The sequence below is a fragment of the Theropithecus gelada genome, chromosome 9, assembly GCF_003255815.1.
Source record: "Theropithecus gelada isolate Dixy chromosome 9, Tgel_1.0, whole genome shotgun sequence".
In the NCBI taxonomy this organism is placed as follows: domain Eukaryota; kingdom Metazoa; phylum Chordata; class Mammalia; order Primates; family Cercopithecidae; genus Theropithecus; species Theropithecus gelada.
Window position 1 is genome coordinate 83,363,843 of NC_037677.1, and position 23,383 is coordinate 83,387,225.

The window sequence follows — 23,383 nt, forward strand, 5'->3', positions numbered from 1 at the left end:
AGCACTTCTCTCCAGACATGCCCCATCATATTTATTTAGGTAACCCTTCCTACAGCAGCCAGCAATAGTAAATTGCTCAGTCTAGACTGCTACAGGACAGTTGTGGGGGTAGAAGGGAGTATTATATGGGCAAGTAGAGTCACTATAGCCAGGGGAATAGAGTTCTCTCCTGCTCTGGAGGCCCTGGCCCTGAGTTGGTAGCATTTAGGCTAGCATTTATACTCAGCCAGCAGACTGAGAAAATGACAAGCCTCCCAGATCATACGCTGAAACATACCTGTGTTCATTTTGATGTCATGGCTGAGGAAAATGACAGCTAAGAAGTTAGTTTGGTGAATGAGCATTCTTGTATTTTGTTTTAAAGATCAATGATAGAATAGGACCAACTGGAAATAAAACTATGGAGATTTCAGAGGACAATTTAGAGGGAATGGACATATACATCAAAAAAGTGCTCTTTATTTATTTATTTATTTTTTTTTTTTTTTTGAGACAGTGTCTTGCTCTGTTTTCCAGGCTGGAGTACAGTGGCACAATTATGTGTCATTATAGCCTTGATCACCTGGGCTCAAGCAGTTCTCCCACCTCTGCCTTCCAAGTAGCTGGGACTACAAGCACGTGCCACCATGCTCAGCTAATTTTTGTATTTTTTGTAGACTCAGGGTGTCACCATCTTGCCCAAACTGGTTTCAAATTCCCAGGGTCAAGCAATCCACCTGCCCTGGCCTCCCAAAATGCTGGAATTACAGGTGTAAGAAACTATACTTATGATAAAATGTGTTTTCATGTCTCTAAGATGTTCCAGATAATTATGTGATGAAAGGTAATTTGCTCTACTAAAAACACATTCTGTTAACTCAGGCTGAAATGTCACTTGGACACATTTTATTTAACTTAAGTTCTCTCACGAATCAGATAACTGATCTGAACCCACGTGAAAATATGCAAACCATTCCACATGGGATGCAAATGCCAAGTAGTACTGGCAGGAGGCAAACTTCAGAAAACATTGTGTGTGTGTGTGTGTGTATGTGTGTGTGTGTATCAGCACATGCACACATACATTCAGAAGTACAAACATATAAATTTTCTATTTCTATTACTTGCAGATCGGTAAAATTTATGAAATGAGAATGATGATGGATTTTAATGGCAACAATAGAGGATATGCATTTGTAACATTCTCAAATAAACTGGAAGCCAAGAATGCAATCAAGCAACTTAATAATTATGAAATTAGGTAAGCTCTGCCTCTTCTAGATTAAAAGTGAAACAGACAATGCACCTGTATCTGTTTTTCTATCAAGTTTATCTAATATGGTATATGCCAAAAAAAAAGCCAAGCCAGAAATGAAACAGATTAATAATTTTCCTTGGCAAAAATAAATTTGATTAAATATTTGTTTAATATCAATACTATATGAAGTACCAAACTAAGTTCTATGAGTGTAAAAAGAAACAAAACTTAACAATTTGCCTGTTTCATAAATATATTTTGGGCAGTGTTCAAAATATTGGGAATATATCAAGGTATAATTTCCTACTCGCACAGCAAATATATAAGATCACTCAAAATAGTACGAAAAAAATCAAACAGGGATGGGATAAAGTTGTGTGAGAAGGTGGCTACTCTAATTTTGTGTATTTAAGAAAATACTCTCTGGCAGAGTGAAACTTAATCTGAGATTTGAATGAAAAGAGCCAGTCATGACAGTCAGACCTTGGGAAGGTTATTTCAGGAAAGGAGAGAACATCAAATGTAAAGTTCCCAAAGTGAAAACAAGCGTGATATGTTTGAGGGGCGGAAAGCAAGCCCATGTGGCCAAAGAGGGTAGAGAGGAGAACTGAAAGCAATACAGTTGGAGAGCTGTGTACTCAGTGGGGAAGTATAGATGAAGTACAGAAGTTCTCTGTGGTAAAGAATTTGAATTTTCTTCTAATAGAAGGGAGGAAAGAGTTTTGATTACATTTACAGTTTTTTAAACATGCCTCTGCTGTTGGGTTGAGAATGTACTATGGCAAGTGAGATTTGAAAGAGGACACCAGTTAGAAGGCTGCTGCAGTTGTCCAGATCTGGACAAGAGATGGTGGTAGTTGGATGAGGGGGTCAGTGGTGGACAAGATAAGAAAGGGTGAGATCTGGAATATATTTTAGATCGAGTACACAAAACTGGCTAGATGTCGGATTTAGACTGTGAGAGAATTCAGAATTTTGGGAGGAAACCTAGGATTTTCATCCAAGTATCTGTGAACTTGCTAGTGCCATTGCAATGCAAAAGACTGGAAGGATAGCACAGGAAGGACTCTTTGGGGCACTTTACATTTGAGATGCACATTGAACATCCCAGGGGAGGTGTTGAGAAGGTGACTGTCTGCATTGTAGTGGAGTCAGGAGACAGGTCACAGTTGGAATATAAATTTGGGGGTCAGTTAAATATAGATAGCAATTAAGACCATGGGACTAGGGGAGAGTCCCATGTAACTGACTTTGTGCAACCAATAACCAGTTTTGATAAACTGGAAATAAAACTGATATCATGAAATTGTCTGATTTCTAAAACCTTCACTTGGAGAGGGAACTGTCATAAATTATTTCTTAAATGAAGCCCTGAGCCATGTGAGAGGAAGATTAGTACAGCAGTTACAGATCAATAGTTTTGGAGTCAGCCATGCTTCGTTTGAGTGCCACCAAGTAACTTCACCATTCTAAGCCTCAATTTCCTCATCTATAAAATGGGGATACTATCTATTTCATAAGTTTATTGCAGTGATATTATAACAACTTTACAGTGCTTAACCCAGTGTTTGGAACACAGTAATAGGTTGACAAATGATTTTTAAAAAAATTTTTTTTCACAGTTCATTAATTCTAGATGCAGTTTTTTAAATATCTAATCCCTTTCTGAAACAGAGCTGCACCTTAAAATGGGTAGATCTTAAATCTGATGAATGCAGAAAGAGCAGATTTACCACAATTATTTTTCTCTCACTTTCTATAAGATGAAAAGAAGTCATACATTATCCTCACAGTCTGTAAATCAATTAACTACTGGCTCATTTTATTAAAAACTCCTGGGCTGGACACAGTGGCTCACACCTGTAATCCTAGCACTTTGGGAGGCTGAAGCGGGTGGATCTCCTGAGGTTGGGAGTTTGAGACCAGTCTGACCAACATGGAGAAACCCCATCTCTACTAAAAATACAAAATTAGCAGGGCGTGGTGGTGCATGCCTATAGTCCCAGCTACTCGGGAGGCTGAGGCAGGAGAATCACTTGAACCTGGCGGGGCGGAGGTTGCAGTGAGCCGAGATCACACCACTGCACTCCAGCCTGGGCAACAAGAGCGAAACTCTGTCTCAAAAAACAAGCAAACAACTCCTTAGCCACAGGAAGATCAGCTAGATTCAGCAACTACTTGTAGTCTAACCATTCAGTTCCAAGGTTGGATTCTAGAAGAGAGTCTTGGAGAAAACATAAAGAAGGTTCCCCTCCCACAGGTGCCTCCATAGACCCGAAAGAGCTTTGTGTAGTATGTGGAGGATTGTTTGCAGTAGGAATCAGGAGACCTGGGATCCAGCCCAGGTTCCTTTGGACAAATGCTTTAATCTCTTTGAGCATCATTTTTATTATTGGCACCTGAACACAGAGATGTTCTGAGCATTCACTATATGAAAGAATATATACTAAAGTGCTTTGAAAGGGCTACAAAATGCTACATTATAGTTTTACGATTTCCAGAATTGGAAGGTTCCCCCATTCCTTGGTCTTTCATGGAACCTGGACATCGTAACAGTAATACCCAAAATGGTATCTGAGTTGAGATGGATATGGAATGGGCTCTGTAGGGAATCAAGTGGATTTGCTGTATCTACTTAACACATTGTTACCCAATAGGGCCTGTAAATATTCATAGGATATGAATAATGAATACAATCAATCCACCATGGCCACTGATAATTAACAGTATCCTCTGTGAATTTTAGTGCCTTTGTCTGTAAAATAGAGATAAAAATATACCTACCTCATGAGGTGTTTTGAAAAATAAATGAAATAATGTACATACATCTCAGTGCTGACACATACTAGGTGCTCTGTGAATGTTTGCAGAAGGTTATGGTGGTGATGATGGAGGAGGAGAAGGGAAAAGGAAAGGAAAAATATGACAGAAATTAGGAAGGGAAAGTTACTGGCCAGGATTCCAGTCAAAGAACAGGTTGGATGCCAGAAGCAAGGTAAAGGCAGAGTGTTGTCTTAAAAATTAGGGGGTAGAATAAATGGAATAAGACAAACCAGAATAAACAACCCATAGACAACTTCACCTACTTCCACTCTGCCTTGGGTCAGTCCTGCCAGGGAGAGAACTTTTGATGCAGAGAAGAAAACTTTAATTTGCTTTTATCCACCATTTCTCACCCACATATCATTATATGAGCTTCTACTTCATCAAATATTCACTGATCATCATCTAAATGTCTGGCTTCTAGAGACATTAAAGTTGTGGCCTCAGCTTTTGAGAGGAGATGGCTCTTTGTCTCCAAATAATTCCGGCAAAGGCTCCCGACAAACCACAACAGTTTAAAAATAAAATATGGAATTCTAGGCTCCCCCTGCTGGTAACTGATATATGACCGGCTCCCTAACTATCAAAAATAATATAATTTCTAAATACATTAATACTGTGGAAAAGGTTTTAGTGTTTTCTTTTTTAAATGAAGTTAAAAAAAAAAAAAAACTTGGAAGATTATTTTATCAACCTTTCCCTCCCCTTGAGAACCACGCTCCTGGCACAATTCTTACTAGACTGAGATGGAGCTGTCACAGATCTGACACACAGTCCTTGCTTCTTCAGCAAAGCATAGGAGACAGCTGGGATAGTGGCCTAACCCTGGTCAGAAAACCTGCCACACAACCAAGAGCCATTCGCTCCACGGGTAGCAGACAAATCGCCCGCCCACGCAGCTGGCTGAGAGCTTGTGTTCACTGCAAATGGGTCATTTCTGCTAAGCATACCTCACCCATTTTTAATAACTTAGTGTTATTACAAAAGTCATACAGCCTAATATGTCACACATGGAAAACATAAAAAAAGCCTAAAGTAATAAAAGTTAAAACCATTTCTCTGTAACTCCATTGCCCCAAAATAACCACTATGTTGACATTTTATTGTCTTTCCAGATTTTTCTATACATTTTTAATCAAAATGGTCTTCACATATACTTATTTTATAGCTTTTTAAAGCCAACAGCCTATTGTGAACTGGTTTTTTTAAACCAATAAATATTCTTCTACGTTACTCTTTTTCATGACTGCAGAGCATGCAATGGTATGAATGCCTGTCTTTTGTTTATCAGTGATTCTCAACCAGGAGAATACTGTCCACCCAAGGGGGCATTTAGAAAGGTGGGGAGGCATTTTTGAATGATCTGATTGGTCACTATTGGCATGTAGTAGGCAAGAACTAGAGATGATAAACATACTATGGTATGCAATGAGAAAATCTCCAGTTCAAATCCAGTAACATCTCAGTTGAGAGACATTAAACCAGTTCTTTACCGTGAGGTATTTTGCTCATTTCCAATTTGGGGGAGATTTTAAAGAGCAGTAATAAATATCCTTAAACATAAATTCTAGTGCTGATTTTTATTTTCTAGGGACATATTCCCAGAAGATACTTTATTTGGTCAAAGGTTGTGCACACTTTAAGACTTCTGATAAATTTTGCCAAATGTTCTCCATAATAGTTTAATCAATGTATACTCTGCCAGTGCAGGTGTACATACCTCAACTTGCTAAGAAGCAACTCTGAACAGTGGAAGAAACAGGAACTAAGATCCCAGAACTAGGTTTCATTCCTTAAAATCTATAACATTTTAAGCAAGTCTTTTAATTTCTTGGAGTTTCAAGTTCATCTGTAAATGGAAATAACATCTACTCTGCCCATCCCACAGTCTTTTTGTGTGGGCCAGATAAGATCATATGTGAAAATGTGTTCAAGTATAAGAGACTGTTTTTAACAGAGGTCACATCAGAACAGCTTTTCTCTTTGGCTGCAAAAACAAAGGAATGTCAGGTGTTGCAAACTCAAGTGACTGCAGGGCCAGGCAGGTGGCTTCAGCAACCTGGGTTAGGTGTAGGGGCCTCAGTGTTAGAGTTGCTTCAGGGAGTGGCGAGGATTCACAACTCTTGAATCCGCATCTAGCCCAAAGAAAGCAGATGCTACTCAGCTTCAAATAGCTTTTTTCTTTGAAAACGTAGAGCACATATTGACACATCTAATAATCTTGCAAAAGAAGCCACAACTCTACAAAAATGGTTTCAACACTATGAATCCAAACATCCCACATCTTCAGGCAACATCTGGCCCAGGGCCATACAATTTCAACCTGAATCCTACAAGGATTCTCATCAATCAAAATCCCTGCTCTTTTTGCAGAAATGGGCGCCTCTTAGGGGTTTGTGCCAGTGTGGACAACTGCCGATTATTTGTTGGGGGCATCCCAAAAACCAAAAAGAGAGAAGAAATCTTATCGGAGATGAAAAAGGTTACTGAAGGTGTTGTCGATGTCATCGTCTACCCAAGCGCTGCAGATAAAACCAAAAACCGAGGCTTTGCCTTTGTGGAGTATGAGAGTCATCGAGCGGCTGCCATGGCAAGGAGGAAACTGCTACCAGGTTAGCAATACCCTCCTCAAAAATGAGATTTCTGTGCTCTATCCTGCCTGCCTCCACAAAGAAAATAAGCATTTTTAATTTTTTTGGCTCTCTATCTTTCATTATGTTGCATTTTAAATTTTTTTATCCTTCTTCACTATCTCACAGTTGATTCCATTCCCTGAAGTTTTCACAGACTCAGTTTTGAAAAATATTCATTCTGTGCATTGAGGGTAATTTACATGCACTCAAGAAACCTAGAACTTTAAGTGACAGCAATCCTATGATGAATAAAGAGTCTTCTTAAAATTGAGTATATCAATCACAGTTACTTTTGTGTATAGATTTTGTTATCAGGCTTATTAGAATTAGGGTATATTCTCCATTACAATGTAGAAATAAAACCTCAAGTGATACATTATTCCAATGACAACTAGGTGACATACTTTCATTATGACTCCCTGTTGTCTCATAATTTCTGTCTAATTTGAGAGAAGAGAGATAAAAGCTCTCCTTAGAAAGGCACCTTTATTTGTTAGTTATTACAACCACAGGATAGATCCCATTTGTTGAATAACTAGCAAATTCTCTATCCACCCCAACACTGCCTCGGTCAGATCAACTTAGGAAAGTTGTTTAGGGTTCTTGACTCATTCTAAAACATTCACTACAACTTACACAGGTTTTTAAATGAATACTAAAATAAGAAGATTTCAAGAATGACAGACTGGACATATTGGAATGAACTTTTCTCATGAAAATTATGAGAGAGCCACCAGAATTCAAAACAAAACAACCACAACAAAGACGTCTACATTTATGTTGCCTTTGTACACACTCTTCAAAACAAACCAATACTAGATCAGCCCCCTAGATATCTTCAAAACTAGGAGACAGCTTCTAGCTTGGGGAAGATCTTTCAATAATATCTTCATGAAGGCAACTTAAAGTGAAAAACAAAAGGAGACAGTTCCAAAGATTGCTGAATCTTTTACAGAAGTAGATATTTTTAATGTTGAATCTTTCATTCACAACTTCTTCCCTCTTCACTGGCCAGCAGTCAAGTCATCAAAATCACAGGTCCATAGATAGACTGACTAAGACTCCTCAAGGGGGCATACTTTTTGGTGACCTGGACATAGTATTTTGCTATCTGCTTCAATTCTTCTTTCTTCTTCAACATCGACAACTCTACCATTGAAAAGTCTTTTGTATCCATCCTGTTCTCAGGCCACCACTGAAGTATAAACACACATATTCTAAATCTTATGTAATTTTTTTCAAGATCTAATTATTCTCCCAGCTCTGCTTTCTCTTCCATGTGCCCCACCCTCCGACTTCTCCATCCTGAACATTACCACCAGATTAATGTTTCCAAAATATCCTATTATCCTTTCAATACCTTCTTGCAAACAGTAGGAATTCAATCTCAGGAATTCAATCTCTATCTATAGGCTGAATGATGTCTGTCACTAACTGGCCAGTTCAAAAATATTCATAACTCCTTGTTGTGTATAAGAACTAAGTATGTGAGTTCATTATTTAAGACCTTTTATTCATTTCCTGGTCTTTTATGACCATATTTGCTACCTTCTATTTCCCAATAAAAACTCTTCCTTCTATCAGGACAGACAACGCAATGACCTAGACACTTCCATGCTTATGTCTGTCTCCTTTATTTCTAATGCTATATCCTCTACTAGGAATACCTGCCCCTCCTTCACTTGTGACAGTCACCCCAGTTCAGCCAGTACCTTCTTGAGAAACCTGCCTCCAGTATTCCAGCCCGAATTAGTCACTTTCCTCCCTCAATGTAGGAAGCCATTCATTATCTGTAAAAACAGATATGTGAAATAATTTTGGGTGTGGGGGAGTAGGAGAGTGAAAGAGGGTCCAAAACAGGTGAAAGACAGTTTCCAGGGTCAAGACAATCCAGTAATCCCGGAGAAGCTCAACCTCCTGAAAGCTTCCCCATCTCTTCAAAGAGAATGGCACATTGGCCCACTAAGGAACTTCTTTATGTAAGTCAAGCTGACTAGGCTGGCCAGGGCCTGTCGGATAAGCTTAGAAATTCTTAGGCACAGTCCTGACTTTTCCTTGTGGATTCTCTGTCCAGGATACACCATAGGGAGGCTACCTCCCCTCCCCATCCACTACTCATATTCACCATGATCCAATGCAACCCCCTTACCTATGGCCCTTTGAGCCAGTCTCAGGTGGATTTCATTCAGCTGGATTTTAGTCAGCAACTAACTCATCAGCAAACTAACAAGATGAGGCACAGTGGTGAGTAAGCCAGCCAGAGCAAACTCCTTCGCCTCTAATGAGATCTCAGAATAAAACCTATCACCCATTTGGATCATTCTACCAGTTACCCCATTGCAGACTCACCCACGACAAAGGAATTCTGTAATTGCCAACCCTTTGAGAAGCTAGTTTAAAAGAACAAGGAGACTGTTGAGAAAAAATGCTAAGTGAAGACAACAAGAAACTTTTTCTTAATTGACCCAGACTTGGAGACAGAGACAATGGTTGTCTAAAGGGATGTAACTGCTCCTCAGCCAGTTACCTCCTCTCTAAACAGTGGCAGTTCCCCCTTGACAAATCTCACCTTTACTGAGCTCTTTAGAGGACGAAGTTGCTGCATCCCACTCAGAAACTAGAAAGGCATTCTAAGAATGCTCTGAAGAAAAGTCCTGGCGGTGATTCTCAACGTCAGGCTGCATCAGCATCACCTGGGAGGCTTGTTATAGCACAGATTGCTAGATCCCACCACCAGAGTTCTTGATTCAGTAGGTCTGGTGTCGGGCCAGGTAATTTGCATTTACAACAAGCTCCCAGGATGCTACTGCTCCCAGGACTGCACATTTGAAAACCCATGATTTGAATCAATGATTTTCCATCCTAGGCTGCACATTGGAATTACCTGATGTTTTCAAACAATATTAGTACCCATGTCAGCCTCTAATCAATTGAATCTGCATCACTGGAATATAAAGTTAGGGAACTGGTGTTTTAAGTTTTCCAGATGATTCTATTCTTCAGTCAAATTGTGTGATTCACAGCTAAATCTATTAGCTAATGATACTGGGTATTCATCTTCATGGCATGTAAATAGGAATACCTGGGAATCGCTCAGTCAGTAAATATTTATTAAGCATCTAGAACATATATTGCTCCCTTCTGAATGACATGAGAGATTCTTAAAAAAAAAAAAAAAAAAAAGGAGTACCTAACCATTGCACTCGAAGAGTGCATATTCTGAGAAAACTATACACATACAAAAACAGGAAAAATTATTAAAAGGAGAGTGTATTGTTGAATCATCATTTAAAAGTTATTAAGTCTTATCTGCATCATCTTTTCTTGACCTCACAACAATAGTAGGTTGTAGATAAGGAAACTGATGTTAGAAAGGATATGTTTTCTAGCCAGGATCATTGTTCTGACATTTGAACTTGTCTTACTTCAAGTTCATGTTCTCAAATCACTCTGTAACACTCGCTTTCACCAGAGGCCTTCAAAAGGATATTGGTGGAAATCACTGCTTCCTATATTTACTCTCACGTCTGTTCTCTTAGCCTTATGCAGCAGTTCATGGTCCTAGGCTGAGAAGACTAAAGCTAGAGCAGTAGTACTCAACTGTAGCTGCATTTTAGAATTAACTAAGCTACTTGTAAAACTCCTGAGATCCAGCCCACTTATATCAGAATTGGGAAGGGCAGTCCGGAGGTCAGTAATGAGCTGGTAAATCTTTAACAGCCAGCTCCTAGAGAAAAAAACAAAAGCCCTGATTTGTAGCATTTGCCAATTTCCATGGTATTAACACTCCCACTGTGGCTGATTTCAAGTTACCAATGTGGCTTTAACAGGCTCACAAAATTCTGACACTTTGTCTATTTATCTGTTGATGAACATTTAGGTTGATTCCATACCATGGTAATTGTGAATAATGCTTCCATAAACATGGGAATGCATGTATCTCTTTAACATAATGATTTCATTTGGGAAGAATATATACCCAGTATGGTGACTGCGGGATCATATGGTAGCTCTATTTTTTTTTTTTTTTTGAGGAACCTGCATATTATTTTCCATAATGGCTGTACCAACTTACATTCCCATCAACAGTATGCAAGTATTCTTGTTTCTCCAAATCCTTGAAAACATTATCTTTGATCTTTTTCATAATGGCCATTCTACCAGGTGTGAGGTGATAACTCATTTTAGTTTTGATTTATATTTTCCTGATTAGGGTGTTGAGCATTTTTTCATATACCTGTTGGTCATTTATATTTCTTCTTTTGAGATATGTCTATTCAAATCCATTGACCTTTTTTTTTTTATTTTTTGAGATGGAGTTTCACTCTTATTGCCCAGGCTAGAGTGCAATGGCATGATCTTGGCTCACTGCAACCTCTGCCTCCCAGGTTCAAGTGATTTTCCTGCCTCAGCCTCCTGAGTAGCTGGGATTACAGGCATGCGCCACCACAACTGGCTAATTTTGTGTTTTTAGTAGAGATGGGGTTTCTCCATGTTGGCCAGGCTGGTGTCAAACTCCTGACCTCAGATGATCCACTGGCCTTGGCCTCCCAAAGTGGTGGGATTACAGGCATGAGCCACCACACCTGGCCTTTTGCTCATTTTTAATTGGGTTATTTGTTTTCCTACTATTGATTGTTTGAGTTATTTATATATTTGGGATATTAACTCCTTATCGAATGTATGCTTTGTAAATATTTTTTCCCATTCCTTAGGTTATCTCTTTCCTCCATTGATTGTTTCCTTTGCTGTGCAGAAACTTTAGTTTGATGCAATCCCATTCATCTATTTTTGCTTTTGTTGCCTGTGCTTTGGGGGTTATAGCCGAGAAACAATTTTCCAGACCAATGTCAAGAAATTTTCCCTTATTGTTTCTTTCTAGTAGTTTTACTGTTTCAGGTCTTACATTTAAATCTTTATTCCATTTTAACTAGGCTTATGTGTATGTTGTAAGATAAGGGTCCCATTTCATTCTTCTGCATATGGATATCCAATTTTCCTTACATCATTTGTTGAAAAGGCTGTTCCTTCCCCATTGTGTGTTCTTGGCATCTTTGCAAAGATCAGTTGACCTTAAGTGTGTGGATTTATTTCTGGACTCTATTTTGTTTCACTGGCTGAAATGTCTGTTTTTATGCCAGTATCATACTGTTTCGATTACTATAGCTTTGTAGTGTATTTTGAAATCAAGTAGTGTGATGACCCCAGCTTTGTTCTTTTGGTTCAGATTTCTTTGGCTAAGGTCTTTTGTGGCCCCATACAAATTTTAGAATCGTATTTTCTATTTCTGTGAAAAACATCACTGGATTTTCGATAGAGATTGCATGGAATCTGTAGATTGCTCTGGGTAGCGTGGACCTTTTAACAATAATAATGCTTCCAATCCATGAACATAGGCTATTTTTCCATTTATTTGTTTCTTCTTTAAATTTTTATCAATATTTTATAGTTTTAAGTATACAGATCTTTCATCTTGTTGGTTAAATTTATTTCTAAGTATTTTTGTGGGGGGGATGGTATTATAAATGAGATTGTTTTCTTGATTTCTTTTTCAGTTTTCTTGATTTCTTGTTGTTAGTGTATAGAAAGGCTACTTACTTATGTATGTTAGTTTTGTATTTTACAGCTGTACTGAGCTTATTAGTTACAATGGAATATTATTCAGTCTTTACAAAGAAGGAAATTCTGTCATTTGCAACAACATGGGTGAACCTGGAGCACATTATATTAAGTGAAATAAGCCAGGCACAGAGAGACAAATATTGCATAATCTCACTTATATGTGGAATCTAAAAAGTTGAATTCATATAAGCACAGTGTTGAATGGTGGTTACCAGGGCTGGAGGCAGAGGTATGGAGAGATATTGGTCAAATGATACAAAGTTTCCATTAAAATGAATAATTTCTGGAAATCTATCGTATAATATGACTATAGTTAATGTATTTGTATACTCGAAAATTGCTAAGGGAGTAGATCTTAAATGTTATCACCACAAAAAAAGTATGTGAGGTGATGGATATGTTAATTAACTTCATTTAATCATTTTACAATGTATACATGTATCAAAACATCATGTTGTATACCATAAATAGATGCAATTTTGACTAATCGTAACTTTAAAAAGCGTGGAAGGAGAAATGCAAAAATAATCTATTTTTGCAAGTAGAGAAGAACTGGCTCTAGTACATCATTGGGTGGAATCCAGGTTTCATTATTTTTTAAACCTCACCCAATATGGGGCCAAGGATGAGCTTGGCCAAAACCAGAGCTACCAAAACCAGAGTTACATGGGAGCCTTGGGAATCTTGGGGATCTTGGGATAATACAAACAAAAAAAGTCTAATGTAAAGCATAAAAGGGGAAGGGAAGAGAGTAATGAAGAACACTATCCCCTGGAATGCAATACAGAACAAGACAGTCACAGCTAGGGTAACAAGAGCCAGCTTCTCTAAGGTCAGTTATCTCTTAAGACATGCCTATTCTTCATTTGGGTTTTAGAATGCCAGTGCCGCGGACACTTTTACTGACTGCTTTTCAAGGAATATACATTCTTATTGAAAATAATTGCTTCCCATGTGTAGTAATTAAACAAATAAACCCTTACCAATACTGAGTATTCCTGACTTTGTTCTCTTAAGCTTTGTATTGCTTATGGGATAAAGTTTGTTCCCAAACAATGAATAAAAAACAAACTAGATTTCCAATGAAATTTAGAACTTGGGTTGACTCTCACTCCCCTCTCATCACTTCAACAAGATCTGCACTGTGTAGGGGTACAGGAGCAGAGTCACCAAAAAACCAAACCAAAACAACAACAAAAAAGGGGGAGGCGGTTAAGTAGAACAGGTATGGGAAAGTTATCCTCTCTAAAGCTCATTTCCCATTCTGTAAAATTGGGAGTCATTCACTTCCCCACAGGGTTACTGCCAGAAGGAACTGAGATAGCACATGAAGAACAGATGGTACAATACAGGACACTCAATAAAATGTGTTTATAGTAATACAAAAATATATGTAGCCATGGAGAACAACTACCCTTTTCAGAAGAGTTAAATTTTTCATCATAGACTCTTCCATTGCTTGTCATCTGTCTTCTTAATTAGGATTTTTTTAAAAATGTCTCCAGATTCCAGATTTATTCATGTTGTGAAAGAGGATTAAGAGGGAACACAGCTGGTCTAAGCCTTGACCAAGTGTGAGGGACAGAAAACAAGCTAAGGATGCCTGAGCCCCACCCACCTTTGCCGAAACACCATTTTTGGAACATCTCAATTGTGGTACTTAGCCAAATTAACAACACAGATTCAAACAGCAGTAAATACTCTTCCTAGTAACCTTCTTAATGTTCTGTGGAGTCAGACTCTATATCTGGGCCCTAAATCCATACTTTTCCTTTCTCCCTTTTGCTATCTTACCTTAAGTGACTACCTTCATCCAATGAGTGTTGTTGTAAGAGCCAAATGTGCCCTCTGCTGCCTCATTTCTGTTCAACCTCAAACCGCATCCTGGTTCCCCTTATAATCAATAGTTATAACAAGTCACTGGTCACACAGAACTCCCTTCTAGTCAGTTACTCCATTTATTTGGAATGTCTCTTAAGATCAATACTCACCAATTTTAATGGTCTTCTTGCTCATTCAAGACCTCAAGGGTCAGGCCAATTTAAAAGACCATCAGTATAAACTGAGATGATGTTGTCCTGATTTGTACATAATTAATCATAATTGTGATCATTTTCAACAGGAAGAATTCAGTTGTGGGGACATCCTATTGCAGTAGACTGGGCAGAGCCAGAAGTAGAAGTTGATGAAGATACAATGTCTTCAGTGAAAATCCTATATGTAAGAAATCTTATGCTGTCTACCTCTGAAGAGATGATTGAAAAGGAATTCAACAATATCAAACCAGGTAGGACATATATACAAGATTAGTTTTTCAAAACATTCTTTAAAAGCACCTATGCTTGAGCTGACTTCCCATAACTTTAAGTAGAAATGCTTTGATTTAGCTCATCTCATAATTGCATGCAAACCTCTCAAACTATGTTCCTAACTTTGGATTAGAAAATCAAGCCATATGGTCCTATAATATTTATCAATATTATAATTTTATATTTATCTATGTGATTATTTAATGAATACCTATTTTCTTCACTAAACTATAAATTTCGTGAGTTTTTTTCCCCTCTTATTGTTTCCTCCTTCCTCGGACATTTAAGCTCTGGGGTACAATGATTGCTCAATAAATATTTACTGTAATAAACAATGCATGCCATAACTATATGTCTGATGCAGGGTTTCTCAGCCTCACCACTACTGATATTTTGGAACAGATCATTCTTGGCTGTAGGGGTCTGTCCAGTGGATTGTAAGATGTTTAGCAGCATCCCAGGCCCGTCCCTGTTAGATACCAGTAGCAACCTCCAAGATGTAATAATCAAAAATGCCTTCAGACATTGCAAAATATACTCTATGGGTGGGCAAAATTGCCCCAGTTTAGAACCACTGGCCTAACGGAATACACTTGTGACATAAGTAAAAGGTGACAATCCTAGGAACCTCATTTAAATGAAGAGGAAGGGAAAGGAATAAAGGGAAGATGGAAGGGGATAGTTAGTTGCTACTCATCTTGCCAATATTTTTCAGTATCAATTCTAAGCCACCAGATTGACTTCCCATCTCTTTCTTCTCCATATAGGAGCTACAACACTGAGAGAGGTAGAGCATTTCAAGAAACAATGTGCGAATTACCATTTCCCAAAAACAGTTCAGAACATTAATTCTATAATCTTTTGGTAGATGTTACTGATAAAAGTGCTCCATGGTCAAATAAACTTGTAAACACCAGATTCTGCAAAATTAAATTAATTTCTTCATTATGGAACTTATCAGTCTTTAGCCTTCTGACATGCTTTGAAATTCTCCGAGATACAGAAAGCTTCATTTTTCAAATTTCTGAAGCACGACTGCTCTTTGTTGGCATACCATCTTGTGGGATTACTGTGTCTTTAAACACACTCTGGGCAGCAGTGGCTTAGGGTTATCATAGTAGTAATATCCTTTCATAACTGAGAATGTCCCAGCCTCCTGGCAAATTCTATAGGTTGTTAATAAGCTTAGGCCATGGTACTGTCATGTTAAAGCTACCTGAGAATACTCACTTGCACATACTCAAATTGTCTGTTTCCAACTCTGGGTGGTATTTCAGATAGAACAGAATGATAAGCTGATGATTTGCTCTGAAGGATATTCAGTAAGGATGTCACCGCTCCATTTTGAAAGACTCACCAAGGATCTTTCTCCAGCCTCAAGAACTCTGCCTTCCCTGAAATATTAGTGTCATGGTGTGGCTCCACACCAACAGCTGTGAATCCATGACTAAGCTAGAAACTGCAAACGATGGACTACCTTACTGTGTGCCAAGCATTGCAGTGGGCCCTTTCACAGCATGTGTCATTTATTCATCACAACTCTATAATACAGGTTGCTTTATTCATTCCATTACTTTATAGATAAGAAAACCAGGACCCAGAGTAGTTAAGTGGTTTGCCGAGGGTCACACAGCTAGCAGGTGGCAGATCCTGGATTTGAACTCGAATCTGGTAAAGGACATGTTCTTAAAAACTTTAATACTCTCATGCCCAATCTTTATTCCATTCACTCACTCATTCATTCAACTGTCTTTCCTTCAGTAGCTCCTGTGTGCGAGGCACTGGGGAAGGAACCAACAAGTATGATGTGTGCGTGGAAAAAGTTTAAGAAATTCCAGAAAAAATACATCTTAGACAGACTACTCTTGGAGTGAAGAGAAGATTTGTGTTTCGAAGTGACATCTAAGCTGAGATCTGAATGTTGATGCAGTTGTAGGCATAGGAACCATAACGTGTGTGTATAAATATTGCCTACTATTCTCCCCTCATTGCATGTTGACTTTCTACCTTCCCAGAGTGAATAATACTTCTTATTTTTATCTAATTAAAACAGCACCCTTTTTTTGCCAAGGGTTAGAATGAGAAACTACTAAAAGGCTGCTTCCTTTCCTAGTCCCTGGTCATTAGCTTTCCCAGTCTGTGTATTGGCATATATTGAAGAGACATGTGTGCCCGAATCCTACTAATTATCATGAAAATAATGAACGTCACATATCTCTCTGTTGCTTGCTCTCTCACTTTCTCTTTCTTCTTGGGACTAAAGTGTGTCCAGAGATTTCAGGTCATAGTCTGCAGCTGGTGGCACAACTCTCAGGGCTATATAATGATGTGTGGCTTGTTCTTCCTGGCCCTCTGCAAAAAAAAAATATGAATTGCTGAAGGTGAACAACTAGCAGACATCTGCTGCATTGAGAGGGAAAAGTCAGAGCTAACTAGTTTGTTTCATCTTGGAAAGTATGTACTGTGCCAAGGCTATACTTATCTAGAAAAATTTATGGAAAGAAACAGGAAAATGACTCTTTAAAAATTCCATTTAAAGTTTAGGTCCCTCAGAGGAACCTACCTATTACCTCAAAATATTTGACCATGTATCATTTTAACCATGATGAACTTGAATAATACTATATTGCCACTCAGAGACATAAATGATAATTGGAACAAAAATTGGGATCTGAAGATGGTTTGTTCTTCCCCACTGTAGCCTAAGGGTATCTGCTGAATTTCCCATTATAGTCATTCTACAAAATCTGATCTTCCTACAAGAGTTTAGCAGTATTAGAATCACCTGAAGGGCATGTTAAATCGCTGATTGTATGGCCCATCGTGGGTGGGCTCAAGCATTTCCATTTCTATTAAGTTTCCAGGCAAAGCTGATTCTGCTGGTCTGGGGACCACACTTGGGGAACCATGACCCTCTGATAACCTTCCTTTTGGCGTGCAGGTGTATTTCTCCTCAGGTTTATGTGTTGTGACAAGTTGATAATAAACACAGCAATAATTTTCCAATTCCTTGCATCATGATTTCAGAGGATCTTTTTCTTCTTTGCTAATGGATGATTGGGTAATAATGATCATTCATATTCTGTGGACTCACCCTCTGCCAGATGAGGATCAATTATTAAACAAACTCCTATGCACTAAAGAAGAAACATATTAAAATAAGCCATGTGGTGAATGCTATTGTAGAGAAAACCAACTTTTATGACACAAACTCTAACTTTTTAACTTGTCTGTTATTTATAAGACTAAATTTTTAAATATCAAATTTTCCAAAACCAGATGCATCTGGAAATTATCCAACAGTGTAAGATAATTTGAAATATCTGCAAACAGAATTTCAGAAAATCTAAATTCATTATCATCTGAAATGCCACCTAACTGGTGTAGATGACAGAAGTTGGGGTGTGAATTAACTGATAATATTCCCTTATTCCATGTGTATTTATAGAGTAACTCCTGTGTCCAAGGCAGTAGGCAGGAACCAGGTGAAGATGATACCACAAAGTATCTGAAGCTGGTCCTCGTCTCAGGGAGATAACAGACCAGGGAGTCTAGGTGGAGAATGACATTGAAATATGAACTGAGCAAAGGCTGGAAAGGTGAAGGTCATCACTGGCCAATGTCTTTCTTCTCAATTACAAAAACGAGTCGTGGGATTGAGTCATGATCATCACCCCGTGTGACACTGAAAGGAGTGAAGAGACTATATTGGATATTCAGTTAATTATATGTCCCATGCTTCATGGTCTCAGAGAGCTTTATTTATCCTTAGCCTGGCCAGATGATTTTGCTCTGTATAACCATTGCCATAAGAAGTCAAGGGTCGAATGTTGAAGGGAGTGTAAAGAGAAGTATCACAATGTCTTTAAATTGTCCTTATGTTACAGGTTCACTATTATTCCAAAGGAAGATAATTCTTAGTCATTGAACCATGTGAGAGAGTAAAAACTCTAATTACCTTTGTTACCGTGAATCTAAGAGGATAATGAAACTTTGATAGAGACAGAAAGGACTTCCCCCTCTTCTTTTCCCTGGAATAATGTCTCATCCTATGTTGTCTCCCTAGACTCTCAAGGTACACCCAAGTGAGTGTAGGGTAAAAGAAGATAATTGGCATGCTAAACTAACAGTGGTTAAACAAATTTCCACCTTACCTTCACTCTAAGCAAAAGGTCTATTTTTAAAATTGAGTAAGCAACAACATTTTAAAAATACAACATCCAACTATCTCGGTACAACTATCTTTTTCATTTTTATATGTTGCTATCATGTTCAGCAGTTCCTTTACATAAAAATAGATGGTTTGTTTGGGTTTTCTACACAAATAACATAAATAAATTTTGCAAATATTTGTAAAATGCCAAATATATCAATTACAAAATGAAAATCCCCTTCATTCTTCCCAACTTTTCTCCCCATTCCTGAAGTAACCCCTGTTAAGAGTTTGGTCTCTATCTTTTCAGTTTGCTTTCTGTATAAGTGTATTTAAATTTTGTGCATATATATACAGTTTTGGATTATTAAAAACACAAATGCTATAATATTGTACTTACTATTTTATAACTTTTTAAAACTTAACAGTAGATCTTGGGCCAGGCATAGTGGCTCATGCCTGTAATCCCAATACTTTGGGAGGCCGAGGTGGGCAGATTACCTGAGGTCCGGAGTTCGAGACCAGCCTGATCAACATGGTGAAACTCCTTCTCTACTAAAAATACAAAATTAGCCAGGCACATGGTGGCACATGCCTGTAATCCCAGCTACTCAGGAGACTGAGGCAGAAGAATCGCTTGAACCAGGGAGGCGGAGGTTGCAGTGAGCTGAGATCGCGCCATTGCACTCTAGCCTGGGCAACAAGAGCAAAACTCTGTCTGAAAAATATATATATATAGGTCTTTAATCTTTGCATGTAATCACATACAGGTCTATTTTCTGTATAGACTCCTTGGTGTTGGTATAAATGTAGCAGATTTAATCACTCATGAAAATAGACATTAAATTGTTTTATTTTTGCTCTTTCAACAGTAGTGTAATTGATATTCTTATGCATGATTCTTGTACATGTGTGTGAGTGTTTCTGTATGAGACATTCCTCAAAGTAGAATAGTAGATATTTACATTGTTTCCAGTCTTTAGCTATCATGACAGCAAGGCAGGCAACTTATCTTGGTTCCCAGATGTTCTTGTGGAAACAACTTTCTTTTTCTTCTTTTTGCTTTTCTATTTAAAGATTAATGGATAAGGATATAGGGAATACAATTGTAGTTCCTCTCTGTGTGGACTCTAAATCTCAGTTACCTTATCAGAACTGTAGTTACCTAATATTTAAGTTTTAAAAAGTAAATTAAAGTTAATTACATAAGACAAAAGAGATAAAGACATTTTGCTGGGATGAAAAGCATAAAACTTAAAAAAGTAATCACCTAAATATACATTTGTAAAATGATCAATAATTGAGTTCAACTCAACAAATATTTTGCCATGCAAAAGGTACTATCTTTTACATTACATAAGATGCAAAGGAAGATGGAATTCCTACCCTTAGAGACCTTATAATCTAGGAAGTGGAAAACACAAATCCATAACAAATTATAAGAAGTCAGAATATAAATTTTATTTTTAAAACTGCCAAAAAAAAATCTTCAGTTGAATGTTCTTGATGAGATCCTTTCTTAAATATGAGATATCCATGAAAAAATCCAATACTCTTTGCAGCTAGGTGCTAAAATATATCACTTTCAGGGCTCTCTTAAGTTTGTTAATGGGGCAACTTTCACTCTATTTTACAGGTGCTGTGGAGAGGGTGAAGAAAATTCGAGACTATGCTTTTGTGCACTTCAGTAACCGAGAAGATGCAGTTGAGGCTATGAAAGCTTTAAATGGCAAGGTAAGGTAGAACAAAGAAAAAAATACGCAGATTCCATCCAAGTTTGGTGCGGACATTACATTCAAAAGCACAATCCTGCGAGTCTGTCTCACTCCAGCCTTCTCTGACATGGCTGCCTCAGTCCATTTAAGATGTACTAAAGAGAAATGATGGAAAATACAATGGAAATTGGAGATGTACCTAATATATCCAACTTTAGCTCTATTTTTTTTCTAATTTGGACAAGGCACTGAAACTCAATTTCCATGGAAAGAGGAGATCAAAGTAGATTATTTCAAGGTGTTTTTCCACAATTCCAGTTTTCTCTCATCACTTCAAAGAGATTATCATCATTTTATTGCAGTATTTTAGAAGCTGATGAATTAAAAACATGTCAAGATAGCTGTTATTCTGCCTTCATAGTTTGATCTTCCACTTGGAAAGCTTAGAGTCTCTCACCTTGCCAAGAGTCGGGGCTGGGGAAGCTTCTATATCCTCACTACTGAGTTGTATACAGAAACCAATATAATATTTATGTATCAAGCCAATAAACATTTAAAACCTTCTGTAGACCACTTATCATGCTAGGATACAAAAAGAATCAAAGATGTTTGACAAACAGTTAAAAGTTGGTTGGAGGAATAAGACAACTACACAAACACGTGCAAAGTACAGTCAAGTAAATATCATAAAAAGAGATCAACGTGGTGAGCAAGTTCAAAGGAAGAAGTGGGCCATAAAGAATAAAACATCTTCATGGATATGAGAAGAATAATATTTCAAAGAAGCCATGAAAATTGGGTATAATTTCAAAAATCAAAATATGGAAAGACAGGCAGTCTTAGACAGAGGCACAGAATTTGAGAAGAGAAAGACAAGATTGGAGAACAGGAAAATGTGGAGTAACTTGGTTGGAACATAATGCACATGGGACTGTTTTACCTATCGGATCTGGCATCAGCCAGGGTCCCAAAAGAAAACAAATAGCAAAGGAATTAATTACAAAAGTGTGAGTTGGGACTAGGGAAATCAAAAAAAGAGTGTCAGAATTTGGGGCTCACAGCATTCTGGAGTCAAAGGTACAAGGGGCTGGAGAATTAATAGAAATCCTGAAAGGGGAGAGAATTGTGTAGAGCAGATCTCTTTGCAATAAGTAGCTGGGTGCAGTGGCTCACACCTGTAATCTCAGCACTTTGGGAGGCTGAGGTGGAAGGCTTGCTTGAGCCCAGGACTCCGAGACCAGCCTGGACAAGATGGCAAGACCTCATCTCCACAAAAAGTTAGCCAAGCATGGTGGCATGGACTACTACAGTAGTCCCAGCTACTCCAGAGGCTGAGGTGGGAGGATCTCTTGATCTCAGAAGGCTGAGACTGCAGTGATCTATGATTGTGCCATTGCATTGCAACCTGGACAACAGAGTGAAACCTCATCATTAAGGAAAAAAAGAAAAGAGAACAGAAAGAAGTAGTGATTTTGGTCAAAGGACACAGTCAGCCCAAGGTGACCTTTCAAAGAGGGCAGAATAAATGCCCCAAATTCACTGTTGTCTCTTTCTCCAACCTCCTACCAGCATTCTGCATTGGTTAAATCCAATCACAATCTAGAAGGCTAAAGAGGATCCCATGTAGAATAGTCTCCCAGAGCAGAGAGCAGACTGGAGCTAGTAGGTGGTGAATTCCATAGGGAGTGGATCCAGATGACAAAGGGAGGATCTCTTAGCCTAGGCCCTTCAGACACTGTGGAGCCTCTTGCATATTAGCTCCTCAGGGGCCTGCTCAAACTCAAAAATATTTGAGTGCTGGAGGGTGGGGTGGAGAATGTATTCACTCTGAAATACAAAAAAGACAACTGCAAAGCAAAAACTAATGCATAGTTAAATACATGTCTATAAAGAAAAGCATTATTTCATCTTCATTGATTATCACATTTAATGTCATAAAAGTGTTATTACTTGGAAAACAATCTATAAGTTCGATTTTCTCTATATGGAAACATTCCTGAGTATACACGATGATTGCTGGGAAGGAACAGCCATCACAAATTAAATGCCAATAATTACATTGGAATAATTACAATGGAAACATATTCAAATTATTCCCAATTTTTGCAGCTAGATATTTTTATAGTAATATTTACACATATTATTTCGTTAAATATGTATTTAATATTATACTTGACTATAATACGGTATGGAAAAATCTAAAGTAAGTTTTCCTAGGAACTATGGTTTTTGAGCATATATATAGAAATTTATATTTAATTTATTAGATGAGGTGAGATCTTGAATTTTTTTATGCAGTAATTATCACATTTACAATTTAGGAAAATTAGCCTAGTAAGAATTGCCTTTTTAATACAGGTGAGAGAAACATGTCATAGAAACTAGGTATAAAGCTATTATAGTCACCCAAATGGGACAAAATAAGGTCTTGAACTTAGGTAGGAATGGAATGCAGGAGACAACTATGTACAGAACAGTAGGGGTAAATTCAAAGGACCCAGGAACTGATTGGAGATAGGGGTGAAAAAGAAGGAGAAGTCATTATAAGCTTCCAATATGGGAGGTTGTTATGAAATTCAGGAAGGGAAGCCTATTCAGAGAGAAAAATAATGAATTGAGCTTCAGAATGATTATTCATTTATTCCAAGTCTGTGAAGTGAAAGAAATTTTACTAAGCTTGGGTTATACTGATTAATAAGATGTTGTCCTAGCTCTTGAAATATCTAAACTAAATAACTAAAATACAATATTGAGTTTAAAATGCTTTTGGATGGGACAGAGGAAGGCAGAACAAAATTTATTACAAGAAATCTGAATTTGCAGCAAAGAATCATTCCATGCAAAATGTATCTTGATATGGAAGTGCCTATAAGCAGAGACCTATTTGAGTC

At 37.8% G+C, this 23,383-nt stretch overlaps 1 protein-coding gene across 2 annotated transcripts in view; it reads left to right on the forward strand.

Moving 5' to 3' along the window:
• A1CF (APOBEC1 complementation factor) overlaps positions 1-23,383 on the forward strand; it is a 77,918-nt gene that overhangs the window by 43,292 nt on the left and 11,243 nt on the right. For both annotated transcript variants that reach the window (XM_025396359.1, XM_025396358.1), the window contains 4 exons: positions 1,110-1,240; positions 6,434-6,672; positions 14,438-14,602; positions 20,414-20,511. In XM_025396359.1, coding sequence (XP_025252144.1) covers positions 1,110-1,240; positions 6,434-6,672; positions 14,438-14,602; positions 20,414-20,511 — 633 coding nt within the window. The remainder of the gene's footprint in view (positions 1-1,109; positions 1,241-6,433; positions 6,673-14,437; positions 14,603-20,413; positions 20,512-23,383) is intronic.